General features: G+C 28.1%; 2 protein-coding genes across 5 annotated transcripts in view; one reads left to right on the plus strand and one right to left on the minus strand.

Moving 5' to 3' along the window:
• Positions 1 to 15,091, minus strand: part of LOC127278977 (MLX-interacting protein) — a 52,404-nt gene that overhangs the window by 10,126 nt on the left and 27,187 nt on the right. For 3 of the 4 annotated variants that reach the window (XM_051300988.1, XM_051300989.1, XM_051300990.1), the window contains one exon: positions 26 to 99. In XM_051300988.1, the coding sequence (XP_051156945.1) occupies positions 26 to 99 (74 nt within the window). Of the gene's footprint in view, positions 1 to 25; positions 100 to 1,353; positions 1,682 to 15,091 lie in introns of those variants that run through there. The other variant, XM_051300992.1, reaches the window with a different exon arrangement.
• On the plus strand, positions 12,862 to 14,537 carry LOC127278981 (uncharacterized). Its single transcript, XM_051300997.1, has 2 exons — positions 12,862 to 13,211; positions 14,325 to 14,537. Exons 1-2 carry the CDS (start codon positions 12,880 to 12,882, stop codon positions 14,491 to 14,493), a joined length of 501 nt encoding a protein of 166 aa, XP_051156954.1. The 5' UTR covers positions 12,862 to 12,879; the 3' UTR covers positions 14,494 to 14,537.

A 15,091-nucleotide genomic window follows, 5' to 3' on the forward strand; every position in this document is an offset into this window, starting at 1 on the left:
TATTATAGTTTCAATTATAAATTACCTCTGGTTTGTTGTGTGTATCGACGTCAAGTGGTGAAGCAAATTGACAAACTAGTGTATTTTGTTTTAGAATAACTGCAAAAAAAGAGAAGAAAAAATTTATTAGTTTACATATAAATATTCAAAGAACTTATATTTCAAAATTAAAATTACAATATATTGTTTTAATTTTCTATTTACAAATTTTTTTTTTAAATCGAAAAAGCATAAATAATATCAAAAAAAGTCATTATCACTTATTGTAAAATTATTTTCAATCTTTTAATCGCATGAAATATTTATTACATTTCTTTATTTACAGATAATATTTTTTTTGGCTAAAAAAAACTAAAGATTGCTCACCGCCACTTATTTAATAACAATATAAAAGAAATAAAAAATAATTAAACAGATTGTTGCTCTATTAATTAATATTCAGAATAAATTAACGTAATAATAAAGTAAATTTATTCCCATTTGTGAAATACATCGGAAATCAAAAAACTGATTAAACTTTTATATATTAAAATTTAATATCAACAGATGTCAAAATTATATATTATCCTTGTAATATTCAAGATGTTAAATTTGAATATCTGAAATATTCATTACTTATTATTCTGTTATCATTGATTTCTTCTTTTTTCAATAAAAGGAATAATTCTTTATAAATAATATTCTCTAAGATAGAATTTTTTCTACAGTCAAAAAATTTCACATTTTTGAAATAAGTGATTGTGGGGCATGATTTTTTATTTTCTCGAATTAGCATGTGACAGAATTTCTTTTTAAACAAATTTTCATGTAACAAAAATTTTGTGTGAAATTTTTTTTTATTTAATAGAATTATTGTTTTATTTTACAGAAATTATCATTACTCAAATTTTTATTCAAAAAAATTTTAATTTAGCAGAATTCTTATTCTTTTTAAGTAATTTGAATTTTTAAATAACACATTTCCGAATTCACTGATTTTTCATTTGTCCGAGTAAATCGACAAAAAAGTTTCTGCGCAAATTTAAAAATATACCAAACTCACAATTTTTTTTGCTTATTTTTGATTGGTCAATTTTAAAATTCGCGCCACAATTTTTTTGGTAGGTTATGTTTATTCGGACATTTGTAATTTCGGTCAAATGGAAAATCACGCATTTTAATTAAGAATTCTATCAGGAAATAACAATTTGTGTAAATAAAAATTCGGACAAATTTCGCTCTTTGAAATAGAAATTCTGACATTAAAAATTCCAAATCACTTAAAATTCTATTAAATAAAAATTCTGATAAATTATGAAATTTGGTTAAGTTCGAAAAAAATTAGTCAAGTAAAAATTAGTTTAAGACACTTACCCTATTATTAAAAATGTTATGTTTTTTTATTTATTTGTTTTACATTTTTCAATTAAATTCTATCTTTAAAATCAATTTAACTGGTTTTTGAGTTTTTAATGTATTTTTAATTTTATTATTCCTCCAAAAGAAGGTCGTCGGCGTCAGGTCGTTCCGATGTCCACATTTACGACGACGCATTTTGTAATATGTTTTTAAAAATGTTTCGTTAATTGTCAACTTAAAAAAAAATTATATATCGCTTTCAATCAAATTTAACCAAAGAGTCTATAAATATATTTCTTGTGATTCGAGTATAAGACTTTGTTAGTTTCTGTCGTCTAAAGTCGTTCGATTACTTGTTTTGTCAGTTGCTTGATCAAAGTGAACTTTGATTGGCGAGACAAAACCGGAAATGAATAAATATAGAGAATTATTTATTCAGAATGAAAATGGACTTTATATTTTAAGCGAAACTTGACTTCAAATATAATTGAAAGACGCGAGGAAACTGAGGTGTATTAGATACGCACGTCACCTCGACAAGCTTTAAATGAAAATGAGATAGAAAAACAATATTGGAGGGGTACCACTGAAACCAACTGTAAAGGTACAATAATAAAAAAAAACAATAAAATAAAAAAATAATTGAAAATAAAATTTTGTTATAGTATTTTTTAAAAATTAAAAACTGATTATAAAAACAAAATTTTAATTAACAGATTCTTGTATGAAAAACATGGAAAATTTATCGTACTATAAAAAAATGTTCAACTGTTTTGAAAATACAAATTTTGTATTATTTCGGAAACATAATTCGTCCCTGAATTGTATTTTAATAATCACGTGCTTTTTGCGTGAGAAAAGATTTTTTTATTTGTCTCCTTTTGTTTTTATCATTTCTCGACTCGCAAATCTTGGTCTTATTCTTCAGTATAGATGATTCTTACGAATTTTAAAGAGAGAATACTGAAATCGTTTGCTATATATTACATTTAATTATATAAATTAATATCATTTGGGAATTATAATCTAAATATTAAATTTAAAAACTGCTAATTACATTCTCTAGAAAAAAATAAAAATAGTAACAATTTTGTTTTGTTAAATTTTTTTTGTATTAGTTCTCAGATATAATAATAGATATAATAATAATATATAATAATTCTTCAATTTTTAAATTTAATTCAATCATATTATTTCTTTATATTGAATAGAATTGTTTAAAAGAAAACTCGCTTAAATTTTTTTTACGAAAATCGAAAAATTAATGATAAACTTTGGAAAAAATTTTTGAATATTAATAAATAAAAATAATTAATTTACAATATTTTTAATTTTTTTATTGGGACGCATGAATTTCCCCAAAAAAATGTAAATGGTTAGAATTTTCATTTAAAAAAAATTTTATTAGATATATAATTATTTTTTAGTTAAAAGTTCTTTTTTCGAATTATAGCATATTTGAGAAAATTTCTTTCTAAACGATGTTTTACTAAAAAAGATTTTTTATGGGTACAGAATTTTTATTTTACAAAATTTCTCTTTATTCAACTTTTAATTTTCAAAAATCTAATTTCAACTAATATTAATTTAGCAGAATTCTCATTTACATGAAATTTAAGTGAATCGAATTTTTAAATGCCAAAATTTTCATTTGTTCGAATTTTTATTTGCTAATTTAAAAAAATGAAAATTCATCCAAAAAGTAATTATATCTAATAAAATTCTTTAAAATTGTAACAAATGATTTTTATTTGGAATTTCTTACTATAAGAAAAAAATATAATTGGGCAAAATAGTAAAAAGTACTTAAGGGGACTTTCTGGTTTAGAATTGACAAAAAAGGAAGGTTTTAAAACTTTTATTGTAAGAACAGTATTAAAGAAATTGTAAAAACTATTTTTGGACATTGTAGCACATTGCGTAGAGAAAATTTAAAAAATATGTTTGAGTGTATTTAGTTCAATTCCATAGCTGTAGGTGGCGTCTTCCAAAAGATACCTTTTTTTTGGTACGTTAGTTTCCGGGCAACCTGTAATACATAAATTCAAGTTCCAAACGGGAATCTCTTCATAAGGATTTATTCTGGGGCCTAAACCTCAAAAACGATTTTTTTTAAAGGTTTTTTTATTTTTTATGTACATTTTTCTCAAAAACTCACAATAACGCCGTGTTTTTGGGTCAATTTACCTCCATATAAAAACACAGGGGGTAGAAATATGAGTTTTTAGAGGTTTAGGCCTCAGTTTTTTAAATAAAGAATCGAAAAATTTTTGGGATTTTAAAATCGGTTCGGTAGATTTCGAGAAAAGCTCTGTACCAGTTTGAAAAATGAGTTTTCGAGAAAAACGCGTTCAAAGTTTTTATAACATAGTTCATTGAGTCATGAATATCAAACAACTTTTTATTACAACAGAACTTCGTATCCCGCTGTTTTTAGGGTCGCTGATTACGAATTTGTTGTCCGTTTTGGAAAATTCAAAATGGCGGATCCAATATGGCGGACGAAAAAATAAAAAATCAACCGAATTTGCTTAAAACTTGTTAATCGGGGGTTTTTGGGGTCGCTGATTACGAATTTGATGTTCCTAGAACGATAATGTTTTGTGCCTATATTCATAACTAGCAATCTCAAAAGGCCACAAGTAACCATTTTCAACTAAATTTAATTAATTTCTTAATCTTTGTCCGCCATATTAGATCCGCCATTTTGTATTTTCAAAAACTGACATCAAATTCGTAATCAGCGACCCCAAAAACCCCCGAGTAACAAGTTTTAAGCAAATCCGGTTGAATTTTTATTTTTTCGTCCGCCATATTGGACCCGCCATTTTGTATTTTCAAAAACTGACATCAAATTCGTAATCAGCGACCCCAAAAACCCTCGAGTAACATGTTTCAAGCTAATATCAATAAAAGAGGAACACCAAATATGTAAATAAGATAACTGTAGATTGTTGTTGAAATACATACCGTCATAAATATTGTTATAACTTTTGTTTTTGTACATATTTTTTAAAAAACGTTTTGGGACAGTAATTCTATGATACTATGGAACATTTTTAAGCAAAAAAAAAAAAAATCGATTTTTTTTAAATTCTAAACCAGAAAGTCCCCTTAAAAAAAACACAACCTAACGAGTGAAACTTTAAAAAAAATAATAAGGAAAATATTTTTTTAAATAAGAAATCAGAATTTTTAATGAGAAAATGTTAATAAAAAGAAATAAATTCTGACAAATTATAATTTATCTGAAAAAATAAAAAGAATTATTTAAATTTTAAATATAGATATACATAGTAGAACATATAAGCTAATTGCGACGAAGACTGCGTATTGGTTATTGTTAATTAACAATGATCATTATTATGATTTGTAACAACATATAATGGGAACTTCCGCGCGTGGCTGCCAATGACCGTGACAGCAAAAAGGAGGGAAAAAAAAATTTATGAAAAATATTGTCAGCCAACCGTCGTTAGGGGTTATCAAAATAATGATTAAAAAGGGTCAACGATTTTGGTCACTTATCTCAATGATTTGAAAGTTTGTAGTCAAATAATTTACACCTGATTCATAAAATGTATATTTATAAAAATCGACATTTTGTACAAAGTGCTTCGTAATTGCATAATTTACGAAAATTTAATAAAAATTTTAATTTTCACGTTTTATGTTTAACTCGATGTATAAATTCTCTATTTTGTCCCTTAAAAACAATTTTTTTTTAAAAAAAGCTTCAGTTAACATTTTTTAATTTTTCAATGCATAATTTTGCATAAATATAAATTTTTTATTGCACAAATTTTTTAATTTTTCAATGCATAATTTTAAATATCGATTTTTCATTGTTAAAATCCAGAAATTTCCAACGTCAGAAAATATAAATAGTATATTTATATTTTTAGGAGTTTATTAATATTTATAGTAGGGGGGTGTAGTCAGGGTTGGACATAGTTTTGACTTTTCTCTATAACTTTCCTTGTAGGCCGAATTTTAAGATTTCTCGCATATGGTTCGAAAGATCTACTAAAATGTAATGTTTTTGCTCAAAATTGTAAAAATATTTAACCAAATGTTTCGAAGTTATAATGTACGTGAAGTTAGCACTCTAGACATGAAATATATAATTTTTTCCAATTGGAAAGGTTTGGTGGTCGTTTGGTGATCGTTAGGTGCTAGTTTTTAACGTTTGGTGGTCAAAAATAAAAAAACTAGAAAATCTTTCAATTTGGAGTGCCAACTTCACCCTTGCACTCCAGTTTTCAATATTTTTCAAAATTTCCTTTTCGAATCGTTTGGTGGTTGTTAGGTGGTGGTTTTTAATGATTGGTGGTCATCCAATTAAAGGTGCTTATATACCTCAAATTTCGATCAGATGAACATTATTTCTGGACCGTGAAAATGCGTGAAAAGTCATTTTCACGGCGGGTATTTTTGAATTGTTTTAAACAAAAAATGTTTTTTTTAAGAAATATAATATTAAATAATTGTTTTAATATGTAAGAACACTTTAAAATAGTGATAAAAAGATGATTTGATTGAAAAATTTAGCAAATTTTGCTTTAAAACGTTTCTGCTACAAGAAAGTGTAAAATGACGATGTTTGTGAAATGGTTTGTACAGTGTACATGTGTCTTTCAGTTATTCGAAACAATTAGTTGAATTTAAATTTATTTGATAAACATTTCAACTTAACGATTTATTTTCAGCACTCATTATTTATTACAAGTTAAAAAGAACCGACATAACATAAACAAAACTCTGAGAGACACTAACAAGGAAGAAGCATACAAACCATTTCACAAACATCGTCATTTTACACTTTCTTGTAGCAGAAAACGTTTTAAAGCAAAATTTGCTAAATTTTTTAATCAAATCATCTCTCTATCATTATTTTAAAGTGTTCTTACATATTAAAACAATTATTTAATATTATATTTCTTAAAAAAAACATTTTTTGTTTAAAACAATTCAAAAATACCCGCCGTGAAAATGACTTTTCACGCATTTTCACGGTCCAGAAATAATGTTCATCTGATCGAAATTTGAGGTATATAAGCACCTTAATAAATATAATCAAATTAAAGAACTTAAGTTACGCAGGCGATTCTGCTCGTGTTCAAAAGGCGCCAGAATTTAAATTAAAGAAATCCAATTACAAATTTGAAAAATACAAAACCCTAATTAACTAACAGTTTATATAAGCCTTTTGATTATTTAGTGTTCTACAACAATATTGTTATTTTTTATTTCATTTTATTATTTAACAACATAATCATTTTTTACTTTATTAAAGTAAAAGTATCAACTTTGATCAATTAACATGGAAATAACTATAACAGTTATTTAATTCAGAATACCTCGTAAAACTGGCATATGTTATTTTCTTTAATTTAAATAATGCCATATAAAAATCGAAGATTCTTAATATCTATAACGGAGTGCTAACTTCACATTTACAATTTCTTTTAAATAATTTTCATAATTTTTAAAATTTCTTTTTCGTATCGTTTGGTGGTCGTTTGGTGATTGTTAGGTGGTGGTTTTTGATGATTGGTGGTCATCCAATTAATAAATATTAACAAATTAAAAAACTTAAGGCGCATTCAGACCTTCGACTGCCTGCACAGACAGCCTTCCACCACGCTGAAAACGTACAAGAGTAAGAGAGACAGAAAATTCAAATTTGAATATTTGAATTTTCTGTCTCTCTTACTCTTGTATGTTTTCAGCGTGGTGGGAGGCTTAGTGTTTTAAAAGTCTCGGTAAAATTGAAACCTGAGAAGGTAAAAAAGAAAATTGCGGTAAATTACCGAAAAAAAGAGAATTTATGAGAATATATGAGAATATTCATTTAAGTGATTGATAATTGCCTTTTTTAAATTTAAATATGTATTTTTATAGTATGTAAGTTATAAATAAACGACCGACATGTTATTAAATGAATAATTTGAACAATGAATATAATAGACTGTAAGGGTGCAGTCCCATAGAGCAGATTAGCAGAATAGATTTCAGCCAATCAAAAGTTAGTCTCTCGCGGCAAATTTTTGCATTTCCGTTAGAGACTGTTTTTTTATTGGTCAACGTCTAATCTGCTCCATGGGACTGCACCCTAATTTTCTCTGTGTTCTTACTGACAAGATGACAGTCGGGTATATATGCCTGCACTTTTATCATTGTCTAACACGTGCGTCGTCATGGCAACATGTGTGTTAGACAAGAATAAAAGTGCAGGCATATAAATGTACCTGATTCAATATAATAATGTAATATTATATCAATATTAATATATTAATATATATATATTATATATTGTAACAAAGATATTTTTCATTATAATAATAATATTGTACAGTCAGGAACATATGTATGTACTTTTATCCTCGTCATACACGTTGTCATGACAACGCACGTGTCAGACAAGGATAAAAGTACAAGTAAAAATTCTCAGAGAAAAAACGATCCGGTAATTTACCGGTAAATTACCGTAATCTTCTTTCTCTTCTTGACGTAATTTACTGTCTTTAGAACACTAGGGAGGCTGCCTGTGCAGGCAGTCGAAGGTCTGAATGCGCCTTTATGTCCTTATACGGAGGCGATTCTGCTCGTGTTCAAAAGGCGCCAGAATTTAAATTAAAGAAATCCAATTACAAATTCAAAAAATACATCGTGTAATTTTTATTTTTTTAAGATAATTGATGGTAATTACTCATTATTAGTTAATTAATTGTTAGATTATTAATTAATTACTCATAAATTAATAATTAATTACTATTTATTATCAATTATCTTAAAAAAATAAATGTCAACACGATGCGCGCGCATCCATCTCCAAGGGACTTGGAGTTGGACTTGCTTTTTGGAGCTATTGTAGAGGCGGTTCCAGAATAGATGCAAAAGCCAAGTACAAGTGCAAGTCCAAGTGCAAATCCCATGAGTGCGAAAGAGATAGGCAGTCTATCTATCTCTCTTGCAGTCATGGGATTTGCAGTTGGACTTGCACTTGTACTTGACTTTTGCACCTATTCTGGAACCGCCTTAGAAGCTCCATCATATGTCTATGATTATATGCCATAGACTAACAACATTGTAATAGAACGCTCAGGACAATTCAAAAAGTGTCCAAACCGGAAGGACAGCATATAAAGGCCTGAGCAGAATAGCGTCGTAATCGTAAACGCAATCGCAAACGTAAACGGAAGAATGAGTTAGAGAAGGATAGGTATATTGTTTATCCTTCTCTAACTTATTCTTCCGTTTACGATTACGATTCCGGTTACGTTTCTATTCTGCGTTGGCCTTAAGATACTGCCTGTATATGAATGTTTGCTGTATTTGCACTCATGACCTAGTTACAAAACGCAACACAAAACGCTGTCATAGAACTCCAGCCTAAAGGTTCTTTACGCGCCCAACCCTGCTACTCAGGCAGCAGACGAGCTGTGCAAGTAGCTTAAATTTAGAGTTATCGAAGTGAAAAAACTTCGATACATTTCCAAATTAGAGATTTCGTTTCATCTTGTTGGAAACCCTGTTTTTCTAAGTGACTAACAGGTCTTTTCTTGATTTGTAATTTACGTTGACAAGCCGCATTAAAGAAGAAAAAGGAAAATTTAGTTTTTAATACTAAGTTTACGTTAAAAAAAATATTGAGTACGCTAGAGTAAGTACAAAATCTTCACATAAATATTATATTCTTTTAAAACGGGATATATTTTTATTCAAAATTTCTTGTTTTTTCATACATTTTGATACTCTTTAATATATGCAATATTTTACATTTAGAATATTTTGTATGTCCACATTATATTATCTTTCGATATATTCAACACAGATATTTCAGAAAAAGTTTCATTTATTATTAAAATTAGCAAATTTTTCTATAATTAAATCATTACATTGATACACAACCCAAGTGGAAATATATTTTCTATAAAATTTACAACAAATTTTATACATATTTACAAAAATATCCCCCGTTTGCAATTTAAAATTATTAGAAATTTAATTTTCATTTACAGCAAGATTAAAATGCAAATTTGCTACAATAATTTGATTTGGATTTGTAAGAAGATTGTAATTCCAAGTTGCGAAAGGAAAACATGTTTGTTTACCTATGTGAAAGAATTGCCGAGAAATTTCAGAATTTTTTAATGGCAATTTTTCATAAATTTGTTTAAAATAATCTAGATAGTGTTGCTCGTGGAGAATTACTAAGTTACTATAATAATTACATATTATAATGTTTTTCGCACATGTTATCAAAATATTTAAAAATTAATTCTGCATGTTAGAAATGAAAGCATTTTTGTTTACAGGAGCCTATACGTGATACTGAAGCAAGTAATAGAAAAATTTTACTTTCTATTAATGGTCCTCAAATCTTCACACGGTGAGCTTACATGTTCCTTATATTAAATCTTAGAATTAAAAATTTCATTTATGATTTTATAGATGCCGCGGAAGCCGAAAGTTTCAACAAACGAAGCAGTAGATGCAATTTTGAATCAAGAAAGCAGTAAAGAAATTCTTGAAGAGAAACTGCCTCCATATTCATCCGATTTTTATAAAAGTGTGAGCAAAAGTTTGAATGGCCATTGGACTGCTCAAGATGTATATAGAAACCTTCGTGAAAATAGGAATAGATTAAGAGCTTTAGTTTTCGACGCGCTTGGTATTCCTGAAATAAATAAAATTCAAAGAAATATTGACAATGAACCTGGATGTTCAACGGAGAATGATGAAGACAGTCTTTCTGATGATGAAAGCCACTTCCAGTTTAATGACTCAATTTCAGAAAATGATAAAACTTTTCTAGTCATCATCAAAAGTGAGCTATATGAATTGATGAAGCCTGAAATGGTAAGATATAAAACTTGCGAAAAATACGTTTTGAAACCTCGTGTCTGGTCAAATATTATCATGAAAGAGGTCTGGCGACAATTACGTCTCCCCTGCGCTTATACATTCAAAAAACCTCATCCTTCTCGAGACAAAACTGCCATTTTTTTAAAAATATTTGGACGTTGCAAAAGTAAAATTTGCAATAATGAATTTTTTGCTATTGCAGATAAAGAACCTCTTCCGGGTGGAGATTTAGTTTTAAAAATTAAAACCAATGATACCAGCGGTAAACCTCACGAGAAGGTAAAACGTCAGTTAAAGTTTTATGAGCGTGACGAGTTGGGGAAGAAAGTAGTTTTTGAAGGAGCTGCAAATTTGCAGCGCAATATTGCTCGAGAAGAAATGCGCGTAGAAGATGCTAATGCTCCAATTCTTTATGACCAAATGGTTTTAAGAAAATTAAAGCAGCAACAAAGAGAAAAAGACTTAGGTCTTTCATCGAAAGACGGAATTAATCCTGTTCTTACACTGCAAAAGTTGAAATACACATCACCTTATAGTGGCAGCATACACCATATTGCACTGGATGATTTCACTCTTCACATATTCATGCCTGAAATGATTTACATGTGGAAAGAGCAAAGTCGGGTAAAAAAAAATCTTTCGGAAATATCAATAGACTCTTCAGGATCGTTAGCAAATAAGCTAAAGCTGCCAAATGGTGATCTATCAGGTCATATATTTGCTACAGAAATAATTATAAATGTGAAACACACATTAGTGTCAGTTGGACTTTTATTGTCAGAGTCTCAAGATAGTGCAACATTCGACTTTTTTTTAAAGAGGTGGCTTATGGCGGGTGCTCCTGTACCAAAAATCGCTGTCTGCGATTTTTCGAAAGCTTTATTGCGAACACTTTCCGTTGTTTTCAACAGAAAGTCAATTAAAGAATATGTTGATACTTGTTTTGAGGTTCTTCAACTGCAAGTGGATTACCGACCAGATGATACATTTATAAGAGTTGACGTAGCTCATTTCATGGCCATTTTCTCACGTTTGAAATGTTTTCAAATTAAAAATATTGCTGTGAAAGATTTTTTAATGCGATGTGTGGCCCTTCTAGTTTCATGCAGTAATTTTGAACGGTTTAAAACCATTTTAACTATGATTTTAATTGTGACAACACATAATTATGAAAGCAAAAATGTAAATGGTATGAATGTACCTATGCCCGCCAAAGAAGCTAGAAAATTCTTGAATAATCTTATATCCACAGAAGATCATTCGTCCATAAAACTGCTAATTCCAAATGAAGAAAGTGAAGAATACAAAAAAATTACATTGAAACTAAAAGCTAATAATCAAGATCCTCTGGAAGAGAGTTCAACTTTCTACGAAGAAATTAATTATTCTCAGAAAATTGAGTCGTGGATTGATTTGATTGTTCAGAATGTGAAAATCGGTAAGTTTTTTGTTGACGCTCATAATTTTGAACAGAACTACTGTTTAATTTTTTCTTAATTTTAGTTCAATATATTATTTTTTCAAATTAAAACTAGTTTAAGAATTTGATTTAATCTATTCTACTTTAAGTGTGTAATTTTTATATTTGTTTCTATTTTCTATCAAAGGTGACGAAAAAGGAATTGATCCAAATCCGTTTTATCTCCCTTTATTTGCACAAGATATGATAAGACTGTCAAAACAGTTTCCTCTGTGGTCTGCAGTAATGACGCCATTTTTCAAATGCGAAATTCTTCGAGGATCAAGTGCTTCTTCTGAAGGACATTTCAACGAATTGAAAAATCAAATTCTGCAGGGAGCTCGATTAACGGACGTTCACAAATTATTTATCATTTATTGGCGTGCAATGCAAGGCGCAATCAATATAAGTTCGAGTAAATTAATTAGTTCCGAATTAAAGAGTAATCTGGAAGTTACAGAAAATAATAATTTAGAGACCAATGATGATGAACAAATTAAAAATATTGCAAAAGATCCGGAACCACGAGAAAGAAATGAAAGCTGCAATATTCGAGAAATCGAATTTGATGAAAGTGCATCATCAGAGCTTGATAATAATAATAATAATAATGACGAATTAAATTGGGATAATAAAGACAGGAATATCGAAACAGACGAATTATTATTAATAGAAAACTGGCGGAACAAAGCCAAGAAAATAAATCCGGTCTTAACTCTGCCTCTTTCCAATTCACCTGCAGAAACTGTACCGAAGAAGAAACGAACTAAATATTTTCAACCATTTCCAGAAATAAAACAAATTGAGATAAATTTAGACAGTAAAAACAAAAAAGTGAAATTGTTTCTGCAAAATAGAAATCTTGCTAAAACGCGACTCCTAATTGACAAAAAATCAGTTACGGTGAAAAACACATGTGCTTTTGACTCAATTATGTCAATAATCTCAATTGCTGCAACAGATAGTCCCTCATATCTTCAATATCTGAAAGCAAAATCGGACTCTATTAAAGATGTGGTTAATTTTGTTTTATGCTTCTTGGACCTTGGAGGGATAGGGCGTAATGTTGGACCCGTTTATATACATCGTGCAGTTATTCTTATGGAGGCCTTTATGGTAAACGAATCCCATGTACAAAATACAATGTCTTATTTAATAGCGCAAGTCCAAATCAGCTAAGAGTTATAGATGCTTACTGCTGTCTTCCCGTTATGTGGCAACACTTAATGAAAGAAGAAATTACTTTCTCGAGGTCTAAAACTTGCGAAGCTGGACATAATGTTCTCCAAAAAGTAAAGAGAATATCGGTTGATGAGGACATTATTAGAACCAAAGGAATTGAAGCACTAAGTGAGTCTCTTATTTTACACTCAAGTTACAAGTGCTCTATTAGCAATTGCTCTCGGCAAATTAAAGATGTAAAAATAGATTTTAACGTTCAAATATACATAGAATTGGAGATAATGATTTCATCACAGACACTGATGACCTGCTCACCGAAAGACTTCCCTATCTACTTGAATTTTGATAATAATACTTTCAGGTAAATTAATTAATTTTTCTTCTTTAAAATTAAATTAAAATTGATTGCATATAAATAATAATTCTCATAACGCAGTGCTAAGAAGGGCATTTTTTTGCACTTTGTTATGAAAAGTATTATTCGTATTTGGAAGCAAAATTGAATTCGACTGGAATTTTATTTTGTATTGAAAAAAAAGTCTACTCCTCGTTACTTTTGTTCACACAGATTGAAACAAAAGTCTATTACATATTATTTTCGTTTCCACAGATGTTGAAACAGAAGTCTTCTTCAAATTCCTTTTGTTTACACTTAATATTGGATAAAAAGTCACTTCGAATTTAATTCCTAATTTGGTATTAAAACAAAAGTCTACTTCACATTACTTTCTTTTACACAAATTAAAACAAAAGTAGTTTTGACTTTAATTTGTAATTAATTTAATTTCAATTTAATTAAATAAAAATCAAATTAAATTGATACTAAATAGTAATAATAATAAGTTTAAATTGTTTAACAAAAATCACTTGAGCAATACTCTTGTGTGTACTTGAGTCCTGCACTTTTTTGAACAAAACTAAAGAGGAATTTACTTTTGATTTTGATATCTGAAAATTAAAAATTTAGAGATCTGATACAAAAATAAACGAAGTTAACTTATAAATTTGATGTTTAAAAAAAAAGTAAAAAGGCATTTACTTTTGTTTCAAATACATTGATTCGAAACCAAACAAAAGTGTTTTCAAATTTGATTTTTATTTTGTAAACGTCCCTGTTGGTAACTTGTGTGAACATAGTTGCCGATTTTTGAACGAGCTTTGTTTTTGGAACTCGCAATTAGCTTCGCCTACAGCTTGTTCGAAAAAAGCGCTCGATCAAAAAATGGCAATTGCTCACACTCATTACGAAATATACTATTCTTTGTCATTTATCTAATCGCAAGAAACAAGTGAAAAAAACACATTTTAAATTTTCCCATTCTGTTTTACAAAATTTCTAATGCTTTTTGACATTTATGACGTTTAAAAGTCATTCAATCATAAGAAAATTTAATTTTCTTTTATATATAAAATTTGAAATACTATACTAAATAGAAAAATGGAACATATCTAAATATATGAATTTTTTTTATAGATTAGCAGGAATAATAGCTTTTGTCCCAGGCCATTTTACTGCACTCTGTAGAAGAATTAATGGAAATTGGGAAGAACATAACGATCTATGTCAGGGAAAGAAAAATTTCAACAGTAATATGAAAATAACACCAATTGCAGCAATATACATTACTTCTAAAAAAAATTGATGCATAATTACGAAAAATTTTAAAAACAAAAAAATTTAAATAAAGAGTTAATTGTCAAATTTGAACGAAAAGATTGCTTTTATTATTGTTTTTCATGTTTCATTTCATATTTTCAGTATTAATAAACATCATATTAAAAGTAATATAGAAGTTATACGAAAAAAAATTGAAAAAATTATTACTAACTTCATATAACATTGAAAAAAAGACTACTATAATTTCTAACCATTACTGAATACGCAAAAGTATTTTTTCAATTTTGACATTAAATCAAGAAAAATCACCACACAAAGATTGATTTTAACTGATATGAAGAAATTAAAAATTTTTTTAAATAAAATGCAAATGTATAGTTAGCACGATTTTCATATGGCAAAATTTATATAAAAAAAAATTACATTTCCACGTTAATTTATCAATGTGTGATTTGATAAAATAGGAAAATATTATGAAGTTAAATAATAAAATAAAATAAGAATTAACAATATTATTGTAAATCACTAAATCGCTGAAAGGTTCAGTTGAATTTTAAGTTAATTAAAGATTTTGTATTATTTGAATTTGTAATATAATTTTTTTTAATTTCAAATTTGGCGCC

The sequence above is a fragment of the Leptopilina boulardi genome, unplaced genomic scaffold, assembly GCF_019393585.1.
Source record: "Leptopilina boulardi isolate dan_hultmark-lab unplaced genomic scaffold, ZJU_Lbou_2.1 LbouV2_213, whole genome shotgun sequence".
NCBI classification, from domain to species: Eukaryota; Metazoa; Arthropoda; class Insecta; order Hymenoptera; family Figitidae; genus Leptopilina; species Leptopilina boulardi.

Excerpts from the sequence above, each read along its gene's own strand:
- LOC127278981 (XM_051300997.1), top strand. The coding sequence starts at position 12,880 with ATGTGGCAACACTTAATGAAAGAAGAAATTACTTTCTCGAGGTCTAAA. Across the intron at positions 13,212-14,324 it reads TTTGATAATAATACTTTCAG|ATTAGCAGGAATAATAGCTT; the intron begins GTAAATTAATTA and ends TTTTTTTTATAG.